This window comes from Pundamilia nyererei, unplaced genomic scaffold (assembly GCF_000239375.1).
Source record: "Pundamilia nyererei isolate P.nyererei 1_Seehausen unplaced genomic scaffold, PunNye1.0 scaffold00045, whole genome shotgun sequence".
NCBI lineage: Eukaryota > Metazoa > Chordata > Actinopteri > Cichliformes > Cichlidae > Pundamilia > Pundamilia nyererei.
In genome coordinates, this window is record NW_005187446.1 from 1,251,866 (window position 1) to 1,275,088 (window position 23,223).

Here is a 23,223-nt window from a genome sequence, read left to right on the forward strand (position 1 = left end):
AAAAAAAGAGACTTTTCCATTTGATTACATTTTGTATGATGGATTATGTAGAAAAAGTAGAATTGGGCTGAAAGATCTATCGCTTTATCACCTCTTCAGGTTGTAAATCGTGTTTTCAAAAAGTAACTAAGTAACTAAGTAGTAACGGGATTACTTTTTTGGGGAAGTAATCAGTAATTAGTTACTGATTACTTTTTTCAAGTAACTTGACCAACACTGTTCATAATACACCAAGATCATTGATTTCTAGAATTGTGTAATTTTATGCGCGTTCTCACAATCCAAGGTCAAAAACTCACGGTGACACCAGAGCAGCACTCCTTTACCATGTAGGAAAAATGAGTCATACTGTTGAAATTGTGGTTCTTTGTCCTATTTTAAGTTATCTCATTGATTAAATGTGTAGTTCAACTTTTCACACTGACAGAAATTGTAGTTTCACCCATCTGGCCCACATAAGATCAAAGTCGGCTGTATGTGGCCTGCGATATAAAAAGAGTTTCACATCCCCAGCATAGATGAAGCAGGCTTGTCCTACATGAATTAAGACCGTGTTTTGACGATTTTAGGGGGAAATGCTGTTTTGATTATCAACCAAGGCTGCCACAGTCTCACCTAGGTGTTGAATTAAGCTGAGATCATTGGAGATTTATTATTTACATACATTGTTCTTGTATTTCTGCAACCACTAATTCCAATGTCAAACACTAAGTGTGTGTGGAGAGATAACTGAGTTGTTCTAGGCATTATGGGGCTGTGCTTAGAGTAGATACAGTGTTGAAAAACAACCATTATAGTGAAATTAATAACAATAATGTGCAACAAGCCAAGCATGTGAGCAAGGTTTTATAATGGCACTAAATACGGGTGAAAATGTTTTACAGAAAATGATTTTCGAGCCTAAACAAGTGGACTGCTGCACCAACACAAAAGTCTTGGGGCACTTTTGTTGCACGCAGTGACTTTGTTTCAAACTTAAATCCTGCTGTTTGAGAACAAGTCGGTAACATTATGTGTAAATGATGTAAAAGAGTCAATGTGATTCTTCACCTTCGTTAAAAATTGGTAACTTGCAGTCGGGCATGATGCAGGTTTCTTGGCAGTAAGAAGGCTGCTCTCGAGGCATTACATCTGGAATGGGAACCACTGCTACCGGAGTAACACAAATACTGGATCGAGCTGTCACACAGACATCACAAATCACAAGGGGAAAAAAAGGCATTTTAGTTTTATGCTCACAAACATGCACAAAACATACAAATAATTCCACCAGTTGGACTTTAGATGGCACTAAAGCCTCCCCAAAACCCCCAAAATCCAAAGGGTTGAGTTTGACCAAAGCACCTCCATGTAAAAAAAAAACACCAGCCACTGGTCATTAGAGTCGCGACATTGAGTCCCTTCACTGTCTTTTGACCATCTGTGTGAACTTTGTTCTGAGTCAGCTCCGAACAGCTCTGAGAACAGCTCTGAGATACAGACAAGCAAACCAAGGTTGTTAGAGATCCCGAGACTAAACAGAACATTAGCCATAAGCAGGTTACTAGGGCGATCGTGGCTCAAGAGTTGGGAGTTCGCCTTGTAATCGGAAGGTTACAAGGCAGCTCGGACAGTCTCGGTCGTTGTGTCCTTGGGCAAGACACTTCACCTACCGCCTACTGGTGTTGGCCAGAAGGGCCGATGGCGCGATAACCCTAACCCTCGCTTCTGTCAGTCTGCCCCAGGGCAGCTGTGGCTACAACTGTAGCTGCCTCCACCAGTGTGTGAATGGGTGGATGACTGGGTGTGTAAAGCGCTTTGGGGTCCCTAGTGGGGACTATAGTAAAAGCGCTATACAAATATACAAAGGCCATTTACCATTACTGATTTTTTTTTTTAATCCACTTTTAGTCTTTGTCAACTTTGTTCAGTTTGTCAACACAACTAGCTCGAGAAGGCGTGTTAATTACGCTTGTTTACTGAGACCAGGGTTTCTACATGACTGTGAGATAATTGCGCATGTTGCAATAACTGCTGTAAACTAACCCCTGACTAATACTGACCATTTCACAACGAAAGAAAGGAAAACTAATACTAAAACTAAACAGTTTTAAACAACATACACGCCAATAAAAATAACCAGTGTGTAACGAGACTCAGGAAACGACTGATTAAATAAAAACCCACAGAATTAAAATAAATTCAAAACTATAATTACTCTGAAGTGTTTCTAAAACGAGACTCAAACAAGTGGCATTAAGAAAAAAACTTTCTGAGCAAAGAGAAACTTCCAATTTATATCACATACTGAAAAAAACATAGCAATAAATTATTACTAGAAAACAAAACTTTGAGCTGCACAAACCAACATATACAGTATATCTACTGTACTGAGCTGGCAGTAAAAATCCTAAAGATAAGTATCTCCAAACCTCAGAAGATAAAACTGAAACTGTTTGCATGGCAGGATATTATGAGGCTATGAAAAAGGAAACTTGCATTTTGGTAATTTCTCTAGTAATAAGCCTTTGATATATCCACGTGCAGATATGTGGAAAATACAGGCATTATGTCATGAAATCAAAGGATCTTATTGGCTCAGAATCACTGTTAAACCTTATCACTCTTAAACTTTTCCCACATGACTGTACAAAGAGTAACAACTGGTGCTTTTAAAAGTAACACACACCCCTTCCTGTAATATTAGCAAAACGGCACACACGCTCTCTAAGACAATAATTATATTCTGTGAGTTCATCAGTGATTTCCAGTACTAGCACATTGTTTCTGTGGAAATAAAAGAAATGTCAGTGAAATAGAAGGGTAGCCAAAATAATAAGTTGTGTGACTGTGCCACATACGTAGGAATTGTTTCTCAGTATGAGCTGTCTGCCCGTGAAGAGTGCGTCACATTACACCAAATAACTGTGTCAGCCTGAATATGTACAGGATGTGGTTTCCTCATTGAGACAGTCGTGTTCGCTAAAGCTCCTCGAGCATCAGACTCGGCTGCTGCTGTCTTAATCTGTCAGAGAGTTCAACTACATCATATCCTTTTCAAGCGAAAAGAAAAGGAGAAATTAAACTTACTTTACATGAAAGATCACATTTTAATATTCAAAAAATCCAGTCTGCAAATGTAATATTAGGTTTCCCTGAGGTTTTGTTATTAATACACTGCAAGGAAACAGTGGGAGGCCATGTTTGAGAGAGATAAGCAGTGACCTTCAACTGTAAGACTTCAAAGCCAGTACCCTCTCACTGTTGTGGCTTAAAGCATGAGTAGTTACTGCCAGTGGGTGGGCTTACACGCACATCATTTTGCCGCCTCTTCAGGAAGACAATTATGAGAACAAGTGTGAGAAAAAGTGGCAAACACGCCCATCCAAGTGACGTGTCGTACACACCTGCTTTGTACGTTTTGCATTTCTTTCTCCAGAGGATGAAAATCAATGCGATGACGATTGCGGTCAACACGAGCCCTGACCACAAACCTGCTGGCAACATCCAGTAACAATCTGGAAAACAACGAGAAGAAAATGTTCTTAGGGCCATGCCGAGTACATCTACAGTGGGTTATTCACCTGATTGCACAATAAATTTTCACAAGCGTAATATAACTTCTGGGAAACTGAAAGTGGGAGGGAGTGATTACTGATTACGACTCATGTTTCTTCATTAATAAGGTAGTGAGTGAAATGACTGTGACGAGGAGAAACTTGATTTTTTTATGACTTTATCAAAGAAATAAAAAGATTGATTAGTGAAAGATTATATGCATTTCTTTTTGAATTTGCAGGTGGTGACTCATGATCCGTGGAAGCTCACTTAAAGAAAACTCTTTCTGGTGAAGTGCCAACATGTCTAAGCAGCATTAATATTTAATAAATGGCCGCAATCCACTCCAGAACAGTCCAATCATTTGTAACATACAGCTTTACGTACTGTGTTCATAAAGCAATGATATCTACAACAAAATATCATAAGGTCTAAATGTGCTGTATAAATATGACTCGCATGTTTGTTAATCACATTGCTGATTATATGTTGAATACATGTTTAAAATAATATTTTGAAAGATATAAATTATATGTATTCAATTTAAATCAGTTTTATTTAAGGGAGGGAGCCAAGACAAAAGACGTCAGTTCAATATATTTTCAAGCATTCACTTACTGACTGTACAGCAGGTTAAGCCGCTTCATCATTCAATTCAGTTCAATTTTATATGCATAGTGCCAAATAAGGTAATAGAACAATCAGATGACTTCCCCATCCATGAGCAAGCAATTAGTGACAGCGGGAAGGAAAAACTCCCTTTTAACAGGAGGAAACCTGGCTCAGGGCAGCCATCTGCCACGGCAGGCAGAAACAGGACAAAAGACACGCTTGGAAGAGAGCCAGAGATGAATGAAAACTAATCATTAAACACAAAGTGGTGTATAAACACTGAGAGTAAAAAGAGGGGAGTGAAGAAGAAACACTTGGGAAGCCCTCCTCAGCCTGTAGGAGCTTTATGGTAATGCAGCAATGTATTATAGAGCTATACACTATTATACTTTAAAATATATTGGATTAAATAACAATTTATGCTGTTTTTTCTACCTAAGAAGATGAAAAAGGTGAATCGAACTGTAATTTAAACCTTTTTAGGTTAAATTTAGACTTCAACATTAGACTTATGTGTGAGTTTCACTACTGATTTGACTCAATTTAATGGAAATAAGTATTTAAGGGGCAAAATATGCATTTTATGAAACCTGAAAGTAGGCTTTAAAGCTTGCATAACATGACTATATTTAAAATGTGATAAACACTGGAAATCTTCACCGTCTTCAACATCCCCATCACCCCAGCAAATATCACAGTAGTTAAAAGAAGTCATCTCATGCGATATTTGGACTTGATTCATTGTCTGGAGTATATTTAGACATTTCAGTATGTCTGTATTCTTTGTCTGTGTGCTTCTTCTGCCCCCTCTTTTTTTTTTAGCTGCTCAAAATTTAATGCGCCTCACAAAAACACTTCCTGTTAAACAATGCATGTGGCTTCATGCTTTCCCAGAAGTGACTTTGATAGGTGAATTTGTTTTTAGTACTGAAGCAAAAGAGTGTCTTCCTTTGGTTTCATTAAAAAGAAATACCACTGAAAAATAAGGCTCGGCGGGGTCGTATGCAAAATCATTTTTCGCGGTAATGTAGATGTTCACACGAGGTATTTTAAAAACTTTGATGGGTTTTAAAGTTTTCTGCTGACACCACCATCAAACTGATTGTTAATCCAAAAAACTTTAGCCAAAAGAAAAATGACTATTTCCATATGCCATTACTTATATTTGGTGGTGTGGCTCTGCTTTGGGACTTCTCTGCATTTCTATGCTCAGATGGGGAAAGCCTACGGTGAAAAGAGCAGCAGCAGGACCCCCTCACAGAACAAAACTAACGTCGATTACGACAAACATCACATGAATTGAGTCAGACGTAGTGTGAAAAGAGGGAGCTGGGGTTGCAAAATAGCTCACACTGCAGCTATAAACAGGCTAAAGCAGTCTAAATAGGACACCCTACTTAAGATTTGTCAGTTTGAAGCACAGAAGAGTGTCAGCTGACATGTGCTGATATTAAGATCAGCCGTTATCAGCTGATCTACTGGGACTGTGGGCTGAGCTCAGCTTAGTAGCCTTCCTGAAGTAATGCTAGGCTCAGTTTGTGGTTTAGACGTTTTTGAAAGAAAGTTAAGCACCTCTTAACCTTCTAAAATTAAAATCTAAGGTGGTGAGCTAGTTAAGCAATATACGTTCTTAACATCAGGGTGTTAACAGGTCAAAAATTAATACCTAAATACAGCCTTACAGGGTTACTGATGTGGCCATACACCACAGCACTCTGCTACCTAACAAATACTACTCTCTTCTTGTCAGTGCCTTGAAAGTATCTGCCCTAAACCCATGTTTCTTCAGAGAACTACACCAACTCATGGTACAAAGACCAAACTGAGGCTTCAATATCTTGCTCAAGAACAACATCTTGCTTCAACAAACTGACTGGAGAAGTTTGTGAGTGTACCACTCACCTTCCGACTTTTCTTTTTTAAGCTTGAGGATCAAAATTTCAGATTAGTTAAATGGACCACACAAATACTCTTTGTCTCGCATTTAGTTGTTGGAATTTTACGCTGGCTGACTGTGAGGCTGTTTGAGTGGCACATTAATTTAGTGTTATTTGCCGCTCACAGCCTCTGACTAGATATGATGTTTGGTTTTTAAGGCAAGCTATAGATGTAGTGAGCGTGAACTAGAGCAATATTGAGGTCCAGTGGGCTAAACTATAGCTACTACTTTAATTTTACATGAAAAATGTATATATTAGTAATTTTGCATCAATACATCTTCAACTTCCTTTCTTAATTATAGGTCCTGTTACAGGAAGATAACGTCAACAGGAACTCAGTGAATCACTCGGCATAAGAGCATCCGCTGACAACTCCATCTCTCTCTTTTTTTTAACAAGATCTCAAACACTGATAAAGCCAGAAACTTACCAGATTTGAAGTTTCCACAAACTGCATCTCTTTCATTATCTCCTGGAATTTTCAGCACTCCTCCGTAGTCCTCACATCTAAAAAAAATACCACCAACAACAGGTGAACACAATAAATATGAATAATAATAAAATAATAAAAGTCACAATTTATAGTTGTTGTTTTTAAATAAAAAAAAAACTGGACAAGCTTTTGCTACAAAATCTGTGTTAAAGGGATGTAAAGAAAAAGGCCTCCTACAAGCATGGGAAACTGTTTCAGCACAATTTTTACAGTCTGGATGAAATATTTACAGTAGGTAGGATGTGGGATGTTGTACGTTTCGAGTTTGTAGACTGAGGGCACCAACCGAAACCAAGAGACTAATTTCTGCTCTGTGTCAATGGATGACTAATTCACTCACAGTCTACATAAAACACACAGTTCTTCAGATTTAATAATAACATAATAATAAAAACAATGATAATAGATGTAATGCAGTCTTGCCTGGTGTGAGGTTTACAGGGTGACACATAATCTGTTACGTTGCTGAAGGTCCCATTTCCACATGGAACACAGATTACGTTACTCCTGCCGTCGCCTATAATGAGGAGTGAAATTTATTCACCTGACTTTGTGGCACTTTAGCTAAGAATGTGAAACATCACTGGAGAAAATTATCATCCATTATGATTTTTATAGTTCAAGGTTACCTGGAGTCTTGACCCCTTCACCCACTTGGCAGCGGGTTACAGGCAAGCAGTGTTCACATTCAGCATCGTTGCAGTAGAAACCTGACACACACTTGCACACTGTGTTTGCTTCAGCTTTGCATTCATTGAGTCTCTGCTGTTTGATACCTGAAAGAGCAAGAGAGAGACGTTTTTTTCCTTGCATTTAAGTGTATGTGTGTGTGTGTCAAAGTGGCTTGAACATAAAGAACAGTAAAAACCCACCTCACAGTTTCTGCGCTATGAAACATTTTGAAAGTGTTGAACTTGAAAATGTAAGTTCCTTTATTGTCTTAAAATCGTCTCTTAACACAATTATCTTAACATAAATCTGAGCTAAGCTCTGTGGGATTTACAGTAAGTTCAAAATGGAAATTTAGTTTAATTCAATTTTCCCTTGAACTTTAATAGCGCCAAATGACAACAACAGTTGCCACAAAACACTTTTGGACGCTGCAAAAACACAAAAATACAAAGAAACCTCAACAGTCAAACGACCCCTTGTGAGAAATAAAGAAGATGTTAAAGAAGTGGATCTGTGAGCATGTGGTGCTGACTTGGACAAACAACAGCAAAGCAGGTATTATTACTCCATAAGTATAGATATCAAAAGCCATCAGCTTTCACAATCTGCAACATCATTATTGCGCAGTTTCCTGCTGTCAAACAGTATATTTCTTTCTTTCTTTTGCTGTGAAAGCAGCACTCCTAGCTTTTTTGTATTTTGCATAGTAGAGTTCAAATACGGTCTTTTTAGTTCTATATCGTTGTATTTCTATTAGAAATAGACTGAATTGTGGTTCTGTGTTTCTTTGACTGAGCTTCTAAGACTAATGCTGCGTGTATGCCTGTGTAACTTACTGTGAAGGCATTGCTTGCAGCGATGGCATTTTTCCACATGATTTTGAGAGTCTGTGTAGAACCCATATTGACATGTGGCACACTCGGTCTCTTTTGTGCCATCGCATGCTGTCTTCATGTACTCTCCTGACAAGGTGAAACAAACAGACTTGTATATTAGATGTTGGTTAATGAAAATACGGTTTTTGAAGAATGCTGTGCAGCCTGTAAAGAAAGTTTGTTAACCGAGGAGAAACGCGAGGAACTGAAGCATTGTCGTATTCACTGACCTGCATTACAGCGTTGACAGCATCTCCCACCATACTCGAACTGATCTTCTTTGCACATTTTGTATCCTATTCGTCAACAGCCCTCCACCTGCATGTAAACTCTCTAAACTGTAAAAGCCTGCGTCTTTTCAAGCTGTTTCTATACCTGAAAATTGGCTAAATCGGTATGGTAGCTCAGAAGATAAAATCCAGAACTGAACTCTGTCGATCGCCTTGGCTTTTCTGATGATCAAGCAGTTGCTGCTCAGGTTCATCTGCCTCCACTCTATTTCTGACGTACTGTCTCTGATTTGTTCCCCCTCCTCACTCGGTCTTACCTACTTCTCATGTCTTTTCTAGTCCTACACAGTGGAAAGCCCCAGTGACCCTCATCTGCTGTTTCTCCCCCTTCTCCTCTCTGCAGCTCTGTGTCGTTCCTCATTTCCTTCCTGTACTAGCCTTCTCATGTTAACTGTAAATGTGTTTCCGTACTGTAGCTACAGGACTAAATGCTGATTTTGGCACTCGAAGTGCACAAAGGAATATTTCCTTCATCCACTACACCCTTTCCTTTCATCCTGTCACCATTGTTTCAATACAATATTTGTCCCGCTGACAAAGGATCGGTGTTGAGTTGAAAAGTGCAAAGCTGCTGAAAAGCTTTTGGCTCGGTTTGTCTTCCTGTTGCTCCACAGTCACCCTCCTGTTGCCGTAGATGCATAAAGAAACTATCTAGAAATAGATTTATAAATGCTTACGGGTGCAAAACATAAGCAAGAGAGGAAGGGGGCAGCAGGAAGAGGGTGAAATAGAAATTAATATGAAAAGAGGAAGGAGACATGTTCAAATGCTTTATTTGAGAAGAGATTTGATCAGGACAAGATGTTAAGATCAAGGTGGGTTTGGATTTGTTTAATTATCACAATAGATGTGCAAAGAGTGATTACAGAGTGTCTGTCTCTGACATCCAACTACTTAATTTCTGTTTAACGCTACTTTTTAAAAAAAAAAATTCTTTACCCTTATATTTATTTTTGCTTTGCACCATTTTCTTCAGTCTCCTGCTTCTCCCGCTCTTCCACTCCACGTACTGCATGCTGCTGGGATGGGTGGAGTCTCCAGGTTATCCCAATGGGTACTTACCTCATGCTAGTCTAAATTGGAGCAGGTGCGCCCCCAAAGGTCACAGCCTCTCCATAAGGTTCATCCACCTGGACCTGGAGGACAGTATCGACTGTGAAAATGATGCAGTGAAGGTAAGAGGATATCTTAAATGATGTTAATACCTGCCACATACTATTTTCTCATCATGCCTCTCATCTTTTTTCCCCCTCAGATCTTTTCAAATGGAAACTTAATTTCCATTTTGTGTGGCACAAAGGAATTTGAGGAGCTTCAGTCCACCGTAAATCCTGCGCTTTTCTCGCCCCCGGGTGGCTGCCTCGCCCTTTCGTTCCACTCGGACTACTCAAACATAAAGAGGCACACCGGCTTTAGAGGCTTTTATACAACCCAAGGTGAGAATCAGAGTAGAAATCTGCAGAAGGAGCTCAGCTTGTGGAAATATACTTATACTTATACTTTTGTAATCATATTTCAAGGAAGTCATTTTTAGAGAATAAATCACAGTGTAAAAAGCTTTTTGTTTAATAAAGAAAACATAAGATTAAAAAACATTTGTGTGCAAGATTTTGTCTTCTTGCACTGCAAAAAAAAAAGTGCTGACGACACTAACGTGACTGATGTCTCACCTAAACCTCGTCTAGTATCAGTAGACTCTTGTTCCTCTACTGAAGACTTTTGCCACACATGTTACCTAGAATACAAACCAGGAGAACTGATGCGAAACTGTGGTTTTCGCTGATTTTTTTTAATGCAAGAGATGCAAAATGTCAAGGATTTTTGTTGTCACTCTGTCGAGATGAACAAACATTTGCTGTTTGATCACTTGTTGAGTTATGACTTCTGTTAAAATGTTACGATAGATAGCATGATTGATATATTTATCAAGTCATTCCAAGGAAAATTTTTTTTTAATGCTTTTCTGCGTTTAACCATTAGCTCATTCCCTCTGTTAGACTATGACGAATGCAAGGATAACGAAATCAACCAATGCACCCAGTTCTGTCACAACTTCATCGGAGGGTACCACTGCTCCTGTCGCCACGGCTACCACCTGGATGTGGACAACCACACTTGCACTGGTACAAATAATCAAATTTGCTTCCAAACATTCAACAGAATCAGGATTTAACACGTCTGAAGGAGACAAAAATACACAAAGAGAAGTGAAAATGGGAAAATAGAGGAAGCAGAAGTATTGTGGGGAGATTTTTGGGAAGGTACTGATTGTGTAAAACTTCTGATTTTGTTAAAATGAAGGTAATGGCAATGATCTCTCATGTTCACAGTGAACTGCAATAAGGACCTGTCAGGAAAGAGCAACGGTATCATATCCAGTCCTTCCTGGCCCAACTCGTATGCAGAGAACGCAAACTGCCAGTACACGCTGCTCGTCGACTCCCAGTCTCAGGTGGAGCTCGAATTCTCGGACATTTTTGATGTGGAACAAGGCCCCAATGGTCAATGCATAGATGCACTGAGAGTAAGTGATGACTCAGAATATGCAAATACCTCTCGAAGCTGTGTGTGTGTTCCCCCCAGAAACTTTAACTTTGCATATCAATAAACAAAGAGGAAGTTCAGAAAAAAAAGTGTTGTAACCATGGATTTGACAACAGACAGTCATCCTATTTTTGCCGTTTTATGGTTTCTCTGTGTTACACATTTGGGTTTTTTCTTTGTGTACCATTCCTGTGTACATTGATCTCATCTTGTTTAGTTTCAATTTGACATATAACCTAATTATTATTTTGTTGTTGTACTGTTGTTGTTTCTTGTTTCAGAGCCACAGAAAAAGAGTCTCTAATGACATTTGAGATAAATTTTCTCCCAAATAATAAAATAATAAATGGATAAGTGCTAGAAATATAAGTTAGGGTAGTTCTTTGTCAGTGTTAGACATCACGCCTTTTGTCATTTTCATCTACACAGGAACTTTAAGGCTGATATTTTTAAGGTCATATCAGGCCTCAGTTCTTACATTCAGAGCCCATGTCGTTCACCAAGTAACAGCAGTTTTTTAGCCCTTAACCAGGAAGTGAAACTATTCGAGATTCAGAATCTCTTTTGTGAGATACCTGAGACAAGCGCTAACCAAAAGGGGGAGGGAGGGTGAGTACAGCTGCTACCAAGAGAAACCAGAGCTCCAGAAGAAAACCCCCAAAGCGGTGGGAAAAATGTGCAAACTCCAGAGAGAGAAGGGCCCTGCTGGGGCTTGAAGCCCAGGCCCCTCTTTCTTTGAGGAAATGGTGCTAACAACGTCACCAACCTGCTGTAAGCACATTCAGAGGAAATGGTGCTAACAACGTCACCGCCCTGCTGTATGCACTGTCAGAATTTCCTCCAGGATTTCTCTGTAATTGACTTCAATCATTTTTATCTGAAAGCCTCCTGTATGTATTTTCTGGCAACATGTTACTTAAATGTTGTGACTTTTTTTTAAGTCTGTCGCCTTCTAAAATTGACGATCTTGTTGGCTGCTGCTGTGTAGTCTCAGTTACAATAAGGACAGGAGGCTGTGGAGGTTTGTGGTCAAAGATCCCTCATAGAGCCTGGAGGTGTGTTTTAGGTCATTAGGTCTTTTTCAGAAATGAATAATCATCCCACTGAGCACAAACCACTGCAGGATACTGTGGTAGTCATGCTGGTTAACAGACTATCACACCTTAGACTTGTATCAGTAACCACATAAGCAGATGCAAACCATAAATCCAGTTTTTAAGTGCAACCTTATGTCTGGAAAGCATTGATGTGGGTTATAATATGTGATTTCTAAGGCTGGTCTTCCTCTGTAGCTGGGAGGACAACACACTGTTGTAGGCCTAATGATTTCTTTTTTTTTTTTACAAGGGTTTTCTTTTTTTAAACGTCCATGTCAGAATGCTATAAACGGATAGTCTCGCACATCCATCGAGCAGTTGTGTTCAAATTCTTGACAGGTGCTGCACGTCTGCATCTTAAAGAAAGTCTGTAAACTTGAACTTGGTGACAGTGCCTGTGTTGTTTTGTTTGCAGATTGAGACTCCCTCTGGGACTCTGGGACCGTTCTGTGGCAACACGCCTCCCGAATCGCCATTTCTCACTCACGCAAACAAGCTCACGATCCGTTTCACCACTGACGACTTTGGCACCAACAAAGGATTCCACCTCAACTTCAGGACCAGAGGTACTGCAGCCTCCTCATCTCAGACACAGCTGATAAAGAGCATCTGTTTGGATGTTTGTTGGAAACGACTGTGACTCTTCTTCTCACATCTTAATTGCAGATAAGGTCTGTCCAGCAGTGGTGACCTCACACTCCACCGTGACTCCCAAGAAAGCAGAATATAATCGTGGTGAAGAAGTGAAGGTCACTTGTGAAGAGGGCTATGTTGTAAATGATGTGAGTGCAGAAAGAAATCTGAAGTGTATCCTTGACATTTGATGTAAATATTTAATTTATTAAATAAATTGAATTCTAAATTAAATTACATTCTCATTTTATTAAGGATAAAGGCATCCATGATGTGAAATCAGAGTTCAATGCAATGTGCCATAGCACAGGCGTATGGACTCCCAGCTACACCTGTGGATGTGAGTCTGACTACAATTAATTTCAGATTTTTCTGTTTGTGTCTACTTGTTTTTTTCACACTCAGTATCATTTTTTCTCATATATAGTGGTCAATTGTGGACTTCCTGATATACCAGAAGATGGTATTCTTCAGTTGGTGGGTTCAGATGACCCACAAACTCAATATAAAGACCAGATCCAGTTTAGCTGCAGCTCAAAGTACTACACGCTGGAAGGAGATGGTGATTACAGGACGTTTTTGCTCATACCTTTTCTAGTATCACTGATCTGTTATTCCTTTTGCAAATTTCTCCTTGACTCTTTTCAGACACATTCATTTGCGGTGCCAGTGGCGAATGGATATCAACTAACGGAAATGCAGAGTTTCCAAAATGTCTTCCAGGTACGGATGTATTCCTTCTGTTTTTCAATGTCACTATTCGTTTGGAGCTCTGGGTTTAATGATGACTTCTATTTGTTTCAGTGTGTGGGCAGCCTGAAACACTGATAGCAGGTACAGGAAGAATTTTGGGAGGTCAGGATGCAAAACTGGGAGAAATACCATGGCAGCTATTCATAAAAGAGCCCAGCAGAGGAGGAGCATCCCTGATAAATGATCAGTGGGCTGTGACAGCGGCTCATGTTGTGGATGGGCATGAGAACAGCCCTTTGAGAGTCTTTGGTGGACTGATAGATAAAACGACAACAAATGCCCCAAGCGCACCTTCCTTGATCACTAACAGGATCATAATTCATCCTGGCTACAGCAAGGGGATCACTGGAAGTGCACGCACTGATTTTAACAATGATATTGCTCTTATAAGATTCACCTCCAGAATCACATTGGGCCCAAACCTGCTTCCCATTTGTCTGCCAGAAGAAAACAGTGATGTGCTGGAAAATGAACAAGGTACAGTGTCAGGCTGGGGGGTGACAGAGAACAAACAGTTATCAGATGTTTTAAAATATGCTCATGTTTCAGCCTACTCACGCAGAGAGTGTGAGAAAACACCGAGACTGAATGGCAACCCTATGAGTTTCAGTAATAACATGTTCTGTGCTGGAGACAGCGGGAAGGACAGTTGTAAAGGAGACAGTGGAGGTCCTTTTGTTTTGCCCATGTTGTCTTCTAGCAGTGGGCCTTACTATCTGACTGGGGTTGTGTCATGGGGAGCTCGCTGTCGGATTCCCCAACGAGACTCAACTGCAATAGTGAACAAGGGTTATTATACTAAGGTAGGGAATTATGTGAAGTGGATTAAGCAGACAATAGAGAGAGTAGAGGCAGAAGAATCAGAGAGAAAGTAAAATAAATGATGAAGAAATCACTCTGTTATATACGATAATAAAATCATTTTCAGGGCTGATTCACATTTTAAAAAATTACTTTGCTTATAAAATAAAGACTGCAACCTTATAATCAAATGTACCAAAATAAATAAAACAATCAGAACAGCTTGTTATTTCTACATTGTTTCCTATTAAAGAGAAATGTTTGCAAATCATCTGCAGACAATCTGTGTGTGTGTGCGTGTTTTCAATTATTTAATCCCTATTAGTTAAGAGACACACAAAGCTGCATTTTTAAAAACTCTTGTATAATCAGTATATTTTCCCTATAAGTGACAGCAGGCTATGATCTTCTTTTCCTTTCCGGTGCTTCTTTTAGGGGTTGCCACAGCAGATAATCTGCCTCCATATCACCCTGTCTCTATAGTCTATAGCATCTTCTTCTGTCACACAAACCCTCTGCGTGTCCTTCCTTCACTACATCCACCTTCCTCTTTTTCTTCCTGCCCGGCAGCTCCATCTTCAGTATCCTTTGTCCAATACATATCCACTACGCCTCCTCTGCACATGTCCAAACCATCTCGACATCGTCCCTCTTTATTTTCAAATCGCTTAACCTGAGCCGTCCTTCCGATGTACTCATTTCTAATGTAGTTAGAACCATAAATTAGAGGATCATCACAGTGCTTTACAGACAAACAAGCTTTCTCACATTAAAAAACTAACACCAGCAGCTCCAGATGTTGCTCTCAGTATTGAATTAATTAACCAATTCGCCTATTTTTTTTTAAACAATTTATTTTTTCAAAATAATTCTTCAGTTATTTGTTATTTTTGTGGCAGAAGTCTGGCTATGATATCTACTGTTATAACATACAGACACACTCTATAAGAAGTGGTGTATTGTTCCGATATTGCATGACAGTGTCTGCATAATAGTGCATGACAACTGAAAACAAGGCCCTCAAACAAACAGCCTGACAGAGCCACACAGGAGAAGTGCACTTATTTTTAGACAGCCACAAACCATCGGCCTAATCCCTGACACTGCAGTGTTTAACATCAGTATGAGAAGCATGTTCTAGCGTCACAGCAGTGCAATCTTCATAAAAGTTGTTCTGATTAATACTGCAGCCAATATGCTCTTTAAAAAAAACTAAACTATAATTAAAAACAACCCTCAGCTCATTACGAAAACAAATCATGGCTCCAGTCTCACTTCCTCATTAGGGGTAGTGATGCTCTACTGCCGCTTAGTGGTGACACATATTACTTACTGTAAATCTATCCATCCAAAACAAAACTGAACTTATTAACTGCCCGTTATATGTTTTTTTCCCCATACATTCACCTGTATTTCTTTTCCGAATACAAAAATGATCAATGCATGAATGTGCATACTTTAACACATGATCAAACTGCGAGGCCGTCTCGCCAATCGGATGATTGCAAGACCCAAAGAAACTGAGTTAAATGGTGAGAGAGAGAGATGCTTGTGTTTAAAAAACAAACAGAATTCAGTTGCTTTGCTTTGGCCTTCAACAGCAACAGATGTTGGCAGCTGTAGACGGTGCACATGGGGTAAGTTTGAATTTTTGGTTATCTCTCACACAGGTTTCTGAGCTGTCCTAGATTCAGCCGAGTGGTTTTACTTCCTAAACTGAACTACACTGTGACAGAAGATGATAAGATGATATAAAGGAGAATCAAACATCCAGCTAAACGCCCACAAGTCAAACTAGCCAGCTGCATGTGAGACCACAGACTGTGAGAGTCAGAGCTCATGGAGGCAATAAATATACTTTAAAAAACACAGACCTAAAAATAAATAAATACATGATAGATTTGGCCTTATTTCAATGTCCTGCTCATTTTTCTCATAGTGAAGTCTATGAAAGCTTATGTAAATCACAGGAACCAGCTAATATTTAGAAATGACACAAATGAAATTATTGTATGGGGTTGGTTGGCATGCACTGAAAACAATATAGTTACAAAGAATGACGCGATAAATGTAAATAGTGTGAGCATTTAATTCAAGTCAAGTCAAATTTATTTGTATACCACATTAAAAAAAACCCAGCTGCTGACCAAAGTGCTGAACGGCTGAAACCCCCCCACAGTGCAACATCTGCTTTCATCTAAACCTAACCTCCTCTACCACACCAGCTCTCTGCATGTTCTCCTTCAGCTCATCCATGAAGGTTCTCTCTGGTCTTCCTCTTTTCCTCCTGTCTGACATCCTCTGTCCAATACGTCCACCATCCCTTCTCCGCAGATGTCAAAACCAACTCAGCCTGAGCTGGTCCTCAAATTTTTAACCCTGTTCTTCTCGGTCACTCCCAGTGAAAGTCTTCAAACCTTCAGCTCTGCCTCCTGTCTTTTTGCTACAATCTCCAAACTGTACATCATAACAGCTCTCACTACTAAAAGCCACCTCGACAGTACAAGACTCCGCTATACAGTTACACCTAAAGTATAAAGGTCCCTCTTTCAAGGAATGAGTTCCCATTTTGGACCGAGAAAACAGATGATTTAAAACTGTAAATGACCATCACTGAACAGAGGGGGTGGCTCACACGCTCTCAGTCTTTAGATGCCTTCCCAGACACTCCAACCCCGACTCACATCTTACACCAGGTGACCTCAATAGATCATGTGATAAGGTAGTTCAAGGTGTCACGATGGTGTCATCTACACCTCTGACCCATTCCCCTTATTTTAAGGTCATTTGCAAACAGGATTCCATTTAAAAGCACAGATACACACTGCAGACGTTGCACGCCATATACCTTTATATATTAGAGATATTTGTATTATTGGAGCTACTGAGCAATATTTTGTAATGTCATGTATTATTTAATATAGTACTTTAACTCATTTCTTACTATTTTTACTGTCTTGGACCAACTGGGACCACAGAATTTTCTCTGGGTTTAATAAAATATTCTGATTAGGAGTTTGCCTTGGTTCATGAGATGATGCACATGATTGAAAGTATAGGTCAAGGGTTTAAATATTTGGGAGCTCTACACGCTTTGGTCTTAGAACTGGACAAGCCTCTTGGATGACAGGAGACATTTTTTTCCAATTAAAAAAGACAAGAAAGGAATGCCCAGTTGCTCTCTTTTCAAGCACGTAAGTCTCATTATTATCTTGGAAATCTTCCATTTTCCTCACTATGTCATCTGCAAGCATCATACAATCACAGGCCCGGAGACTCTGCTTGACCTCATCTGTCAACCTGTCCAGTGGATCAGAGCTGACCCCTGATATCATCCCACCCCAGTCTGTCACCCATATCACACCCCTCACCACTGCCTTGTTGTCCTCATACATGTCCTGCACCACCCTCACTTTCACCCTCACTCTGCCACACTTCCTCATGCAGAACCACACTTCCTTTCTTTGAACTCTATCTTATGCTTTCTCAAGATAAACAACGACACAGTGCAATTCCTCCTGACCTTTTCTAGACTTCTCCATCAAAACAAAAATAGCATCTGTAGTTCGCTTTCTTGCTCAGTGACCATCACCTGTCAGCCTAGCTTCAACAACTCTTTCCCATAGGTTTATCCCTTTGTAGCTTTTACTACTACTACTACTAATAATAACAATGAATGAATCCCGATTATCCTTTGTACTACTTTTTAATAAAAAAACATTAAGAAATATTCATTGTTTTTATTAAAATGTGTATTAAATGTATCTGTATTAAAATTTGTTAGCCAAGTAGCATCATTGTAACAGACTTTCTAATTTTGTATCAAATTATAGCTGACTCCTGTCTCTGTCAACTTAAAATAACAGATTTTCTATGCCTCGATCAGTTAAAGTTTTAGGATGCTTTTGCTGGGAGGAGCTAAATTAAATAAAATTGAGAAATATACATGGTTGTTGCGACCAGATAAAAAATGTAAACCTTTCAATAGTAGATTTTTGTTGGTGGCCCCCTCTAGTGGTCTGTAAAATAACAGCGTGGCGGCCTCTACACTCAGATCAGTCCGTTTTGGCAACTAACAAGGTTAAACAAACACAAGAACACAAGACTAAAGAGCGTCAGACTTATGGGAACTAATGCAAAACATTCTAAGGTAAAGCAGAGAGGAACAGGTTGTTTCAGTTCGCCTTCAGAAACTGAAACACTGATGCTATTTTGAGGGCAGAAATAAACCACATGGTGATATAAATAATGACAGGCAACAAACACATCCACATACTTGATGAATCTGATTCCTCATTCTGGAAATCAGTTGCTTCACCTGCTATTTTAACATCCAGACGTTTCGGCATGTCTGCTTGGCCTCAAGTTAAACTCTGAAAACACTTGCTGTGATCAAGGATGCCTAAAAAACTGTTAATGCCGCCCTCTGGTGGTAGGATGAGGATTAAGAGTGGATTAGACAGTGAAATAAATCAAGATCGCTTCATTATTCTAATGTGATAATTGTGCTCAAAAATTGCATGAGTTTATGTTACATTTTTTAGATGTAGAATTTGAGAGTCTGTCTCGTTCTCTAGTTTAGAACAAATTTTTTCCTGTTTATCTGCAATTTGGAGTTGCTTGATTTTGCCAAGATAAACAATTCCTGGCATTAACGTAGAGAGTTGCTAAACACTGGAAACGACAGACTTTGTGACATTAATGTTTTACTTGAATGTGAGACATTTGCTCTCGCAGCAGCCGACCAGTTCACTCATGGATACGGTTAATTGGAAAATGCGCTGGGCCTCTTGTATCATCTGGTAAGTGGATTAGACATTTTCAAGTTGTCAAATATCTCCTAAAATCCCTTTTTGGGTCATAAATTTCCACTTTTGTGCAGAAATTTTCAAATCATGTAGCTGAAAATAGTGGAGAATTACTTGTGTTTTTATACTGATAATCTGCAAGAATTCACTTTAGATGAACAGTGTTTTATATTTTTATTCATCAGTCAGTATGCCATATATATGCAGTCTTGACAATATTATATTAGTTGCACAGTGGTGTCGATTGTGCCACTGTGTTTGTTCTTCTCTGTTTGTATCAACTTTGGACTGGCAGATCAGATGACTGCAGACTGATAAACAGATCAAACTCGTTCCTTTTTTGTACCTTTCTAGGTTTCTGTATGTGTCACTGTGTGAGTGCTCACCTCTGCCAGAACCAGAGCCTCAAATGTACGGGAAGGTCCAATCCCCTCTGTACCCTCAGCCTTACCCTCCCAACCTGCAGGAGCAGTGGGACCTCGTTGTCCCTGAGGGCTACCAGATTCGACTCACCTTCACACATTTGGATATTGAAGCTTCTGCGAACTGCTACTACGACTCACTTACAGTCAGACCCATATTTCAATACATATACAGAATTACCCTAAAAATCATAATATTAATAAATAGCTTAAGGTGAAAACCCAAATATGATTCAAGAGCAACGCTTGACAACCTGATTTGAGTTTACCACTTACATATGTTTTCATGTTTCTGTCAAGGTAATTAACAAGGTTATTATAGTTAAAACTAGATGTAAAATCTTTGAAAAACTTTTGAATAAAATTAAAACTAACTGAAATTATTTTTTAAAGTTGGGAAATTAAAATAAAATATAATTGCAGAGTCACAAAATTTTATCGACACTTGTCTGATGAGATGTTGCCAAACATGTTTAATGAGACTTTGGATATCTAGAGGACTGTCAGTCAACTGCTTTCAAAAATGCGTGTTTTTATTGTAGTACTTGATTTTCCTAAATCTTGCCTCTGAAATATACATCCATACAATAATACTTAAAAAAGACTAAACTGAAACTATGATAACCCTGGTAATCACCGTGATCATCTTGTTGATTGTGATAATTGTAAGTTAAAAATTTACAACAGTGTATAACCACTGGAGACAACAGCAACAGATAGCTGTAGCTTATCAGCAGATTTTATCGCTGCTGCTATGACAGAAAGTTTCAGAGTCAGTCTTTACTGTGACGTTGCACAGAATTTAAGATGGTAGAGGGACACATAACTGAACAGATTTTTTTCTCTGCATTACTATATCCAGTTTGATGTTGACTTAACTAAACTTAGCATTAGTTCTGGCGGGTCATTGGATTATGTTTGGCCTTTCTGGCACTTTTAACCATCTTAGACATTTAAATGAAGAACCCATGAACTGAACATAAATTTTCATCTTCTGGATTTTGCCTTATTTTCATGTAGGATTTTATTCTTTGATCCTTTAGGTTTTCTACAAAGAGAAGGCCCTCTGGAAATTTTGTGGCAGTGAGAATTCTGCTGATGGGCATCACCCAGGCAACGAGCCCATCTTGTCTCCAGGAAACAGTCTCACCCTCATCTTTCAATCAGACAGCAACAACCCGGAGGCCCACCAGAATCTGGGCTTCTCTGCCCAGTACCATGCAATAGGTAGCTCCTCCACCTCTGCTTCTTGCACTTCCTTCTTTTACTGCTGCGCCAACTCACACTAACGTAATGACTTCTCATTATTAGACATAGATGAATGTTCTGCACCAGAGCCTGGAGATGGCTCAGGGCCACTCTGCTCTCAGATCTGCCTCAACACTCTTGGCTCATATCTCTGCTCCTGTCATCATGGCTATGAACTTCGCTCTGATCAGCGCACCTGTGTGTGTGAGTACCATGAAGATGCTTCCAACTAATGTATGCTCAGACCATCAAACTGGAGTCTGCTGGGAGAACTTAGCTCCACTTCACAAACACATTCAAACATGTAGGATCTCAAGATTACCAAAAGCACTATAAAAAAGAGGAGAGGATGGGGAGTCTGGGTTTAATGTTGTAGGTAGTTGGGTCATCAAACAGCACTAATTATTATCACTTTTTTGATTCTGGACTTAAAACATTGTGTAAGGACTCCCCAAATTATCCTCAAACACTTCAGTCAATTCATTAAGAGGGTAAAGTTTCTCAGTTTCTTTCCTCTCTCTCATGCCCAGTATCCTGTGGCGGTGGTATATTTGATGAACCAGAGGGGCATCTGTTCAGTCCGGGATACCCTAATCACCCACCTCATGCTGTGTCCTGTCAGTATGTCATTTCTGTACAAGAGGGCTTCACTATTACTCTAAACTTTACTGACAACTTCCACATTGAGAGCATGGACAGCCCAGAGGGCCCGCAATGTCTCCATCACTGGTTGGAGGTAATGGCGAGCGATTTCAGCACACCTAGATTCATCAAAATCACAGGAAATAAAAATGTCTCTATATGTCATACAATTAATAAACTGTGCACTACTCTCTCCTAAAAAGTTGACTGTCAGAGACGAACAGCCCACAAAGCTATGTGGCAAAACGAGCCCAGGACTGATAGTCACAAACTCAAACATGGTCAAGCTGGAATACCACATTGATGATGAAGGACAGAGCAATGGCTGGAGCCTCGACTACAGCACACACAGTAACATGTCATCAAGCAACTGCAGTTCTCCTGGTTGTCCTTCTGGGTTTAAATCTCAGTGTAAAATATATGTTTTTGCTGTTTCCAGGGGTGAAGTGTCCATCACCTGGAAGTGTAGCTAAAGGCAGGGTCACTCCTAATTTGAGTGAATATCTCTTCAGAGATTACATCTATGTACGCTGCGATCAAGGATACAAGCTGATGATGGTTAGCTGAAATTGTGCTTTTTAACAGTGAAAAACAAAATAGTTGTTTCCTGGTTACTGTGTATAATGTAAAACATGGTTTTTATACCCTTCTTTAAAGAATGGTCGGGAGATGGAGAGTTTCTCTTCCATTTGCCAAAGCAATGGGCAGTGGCACCTTCCTCTGCCAGAATGCCACAGTAGGTCGTCTCTAAGCATATATACACAAAGTCTTCTCCATCCATACTAGTGTTCACAGACAAAAAGCATTTTGTTGTATTTTCTTGTTTTGTTCCTCTGCAGTAATTGATTGCGGAGAACCTGACCCCTTGCTGAACGGAGGCGTGGCCTTCCTTTCTGGGTTTCAGAATCAGTATCTTTCTGTTATTCAGTATCGCTGCAATGAACCATTTTACTCTCTCCTTGGGGATGCAAACGGTGAGATGTTAATAGTGCAATCTGTTTTGGATTCCTACTGTTCATTACTTTCCTTTTGCACAGTTCTGAAACTTTACTATTAGCAGGCTCCATTAACTATAATGTGCGATTCTCATTCAGTCAAACTATCATGACATACTGATATGATGATACATGATATATACTACCATAAAACAACAAAACTTAAATAAGATTTAAATGCTAACATGATTTAACTGGAAATATATACCCTTTACATTTCTTCCACAAGGGGGAGAACTGAAACTCTTGAGGATCAGCAAAAAAAAAAAGTAAAAGTCACATTGTTTCTTCTTCTGCTCCTCAGTTAACTTCACATGTGATGCAGACAGGAAATGGAGATCAACCCATGAAGTTATTGACAGTCCACTTTGTTTACCAGGTATACATTTCCATCCCGCAAAACTTGATGAAGATCAAATGGTTAATTTAATGGGAAATTGATGTGTGAGATTTATATGTAAGTTTGTATCCCATTCAGTTTGTGGTCAGCCAACAAATCACATCAATGTGCATCAGAGGATCTTTGGAGGCCAGGATGCTCCAGATAATACAATCCCCTGGCAAGTGCTACTGAGTGTAAGTGGAAACAGGGCAGGAGGCATGGTGATTGGAGACCGGTGGATTATGACAGCAGCTCATAATGTAGTAAATAAGGGAGTGATGGTAGCAAATGAATCTGTACGGGTAAGTAGTTGACTGTGAGCATTACTTTGTATGATCTCTGTCTGATTGGGATTCCCTTGGTAAATCTTTCCTTTTATGATATTGACTTGCAGATTTTCATGGGACTTAATGAGGTAAAAGCCCTCGAGAAATCTCCTCTGTTTGCTGCCTCAATCCATGTTCACCCTGAGTACAACA

At 39.5% G+C, this 23,223-nt stretch overlaps 3 protein-coding genes across 3 annotated transcripts in view; 2 read left to right on the forward strand and 1 right to left on the reverse strand.

Moving 5' to 3' along the window:
• The window catches only part of LOC102197469 (tumor necrosis factor receptor superfamily member 5), an 11,199-nt gene extending 2,414 nt beyond the window's left edge, over positions 1-8,785 (reverse strand). Inside the window, exons 1-7 of the mRNA XM_005731905.1 lie at positions 8,360-8,785; positions 8,091-8,216; positions 7,212-7,358; positions 7,006-7,099; positions 6,520-6,596; positions 3,387-3,497; positions 1,051-1,179 (exon numbers count right to left, since the gene is read on the reverse strand). Coding sequence (XP_005731962.1) covers positions 1,051-1,179; positions 3,387-3,497; positions 6,520-6,596; positions 7,006-7,099; positions 7,212-7,358; positions 8,091-8,216; positions 8,360-8,417 — 742 coding nt within the window. The 5' untranslated portion in view covers positions 8,418-8,785. The remainder of the gene's footprint in view (positions 1-1,050; positions 1,180-3,386; positions 3,498-6,519; positions 6,597-7,005; positions 7,100-7,211; positions 7,359-8,090; positions 8,217-8,359) is intronic.
• A 322-nt stretch (positions 8,786-9,107) lies between these two features.
• c1s.2 (complement component 1, s subcomponent .2) lies at positions 9,108-14,531 on the forward strand. The gene is made up of 11 exons (XM_005731906.1): positions 9,108-9,234; positions 9,396-9,594; positions 9,675-9,855; positions 10,417-10,542; positions 10,750-10,943; positions 12,476-12,626; positions 12,727-12,842; positions 12,949-13,033; positions 13,121-13,255; positions 13,342-13,416; positions 13,498-14,531. The coding sequence occupies exons 1-11, from the start codon at positions 9,221-9,223 to the stop codon at positions 14,319-14,321; spliced, it is 2,100 nt and encodes a 699-aa protein (XP_005731963.1). The 5' UTR covers positions 9,108-9,220; the 3' UTR covers positions 14,322-14,531.
• A 4,468-nt stretch (positions 14,532-18,999) lies between these two features.
• LOC102198049 (complement C1r subcomponent-like) overlaps positions 19,000-23,223 on the forward strand; it is a 12,601-nt gene continuing 8,377 nt past the window's right edge. Inside the window, exons 1-12 of the mRNA XM_013910526.1 lie at positions 19,000-19,049; positions 19,410-19,623; positions 20,521-20,704; positions 20,789-20,929; positions 21,256-21,461; positions 21,571-21,718; positions 21,807-21,925; positions 22,025-22,103; positions 22,207-22,341; positions 22,667-22,741; positions 22,841-23,046; positions 23,139-23,215. Coding sequence (XP_013765980.1) covers positions 19,003-19,049; positions 19,410-19,623; positions 20,521-20,704; positions 20,789-20,929; positions 21,256-21,461; positions 21,571-21,718; positions 21,807-21,925; positions 22,025-22,103; positions 22,207-22,341; positions 22,667-22,741; positions 22,841-23,046; positions 23,139-23,215 — 1,631 coding nt within the window. The 5' untranslated portion in view covers positions 19,000-19,002. The remainder of the gene's footprint in view (positions 19,050-19,409; positions 19,624-20,520; positions 20,705-20,788; positions 20,930-21,255; positions 21,462-21,570; positions 21,719-21,806; positions 21,926-22,024; positions 22,104-22,206; positions 22,342-22,666; positions 22,742-22,840; positions 23,047-23,138; positions 23,216-23,223) is intronic.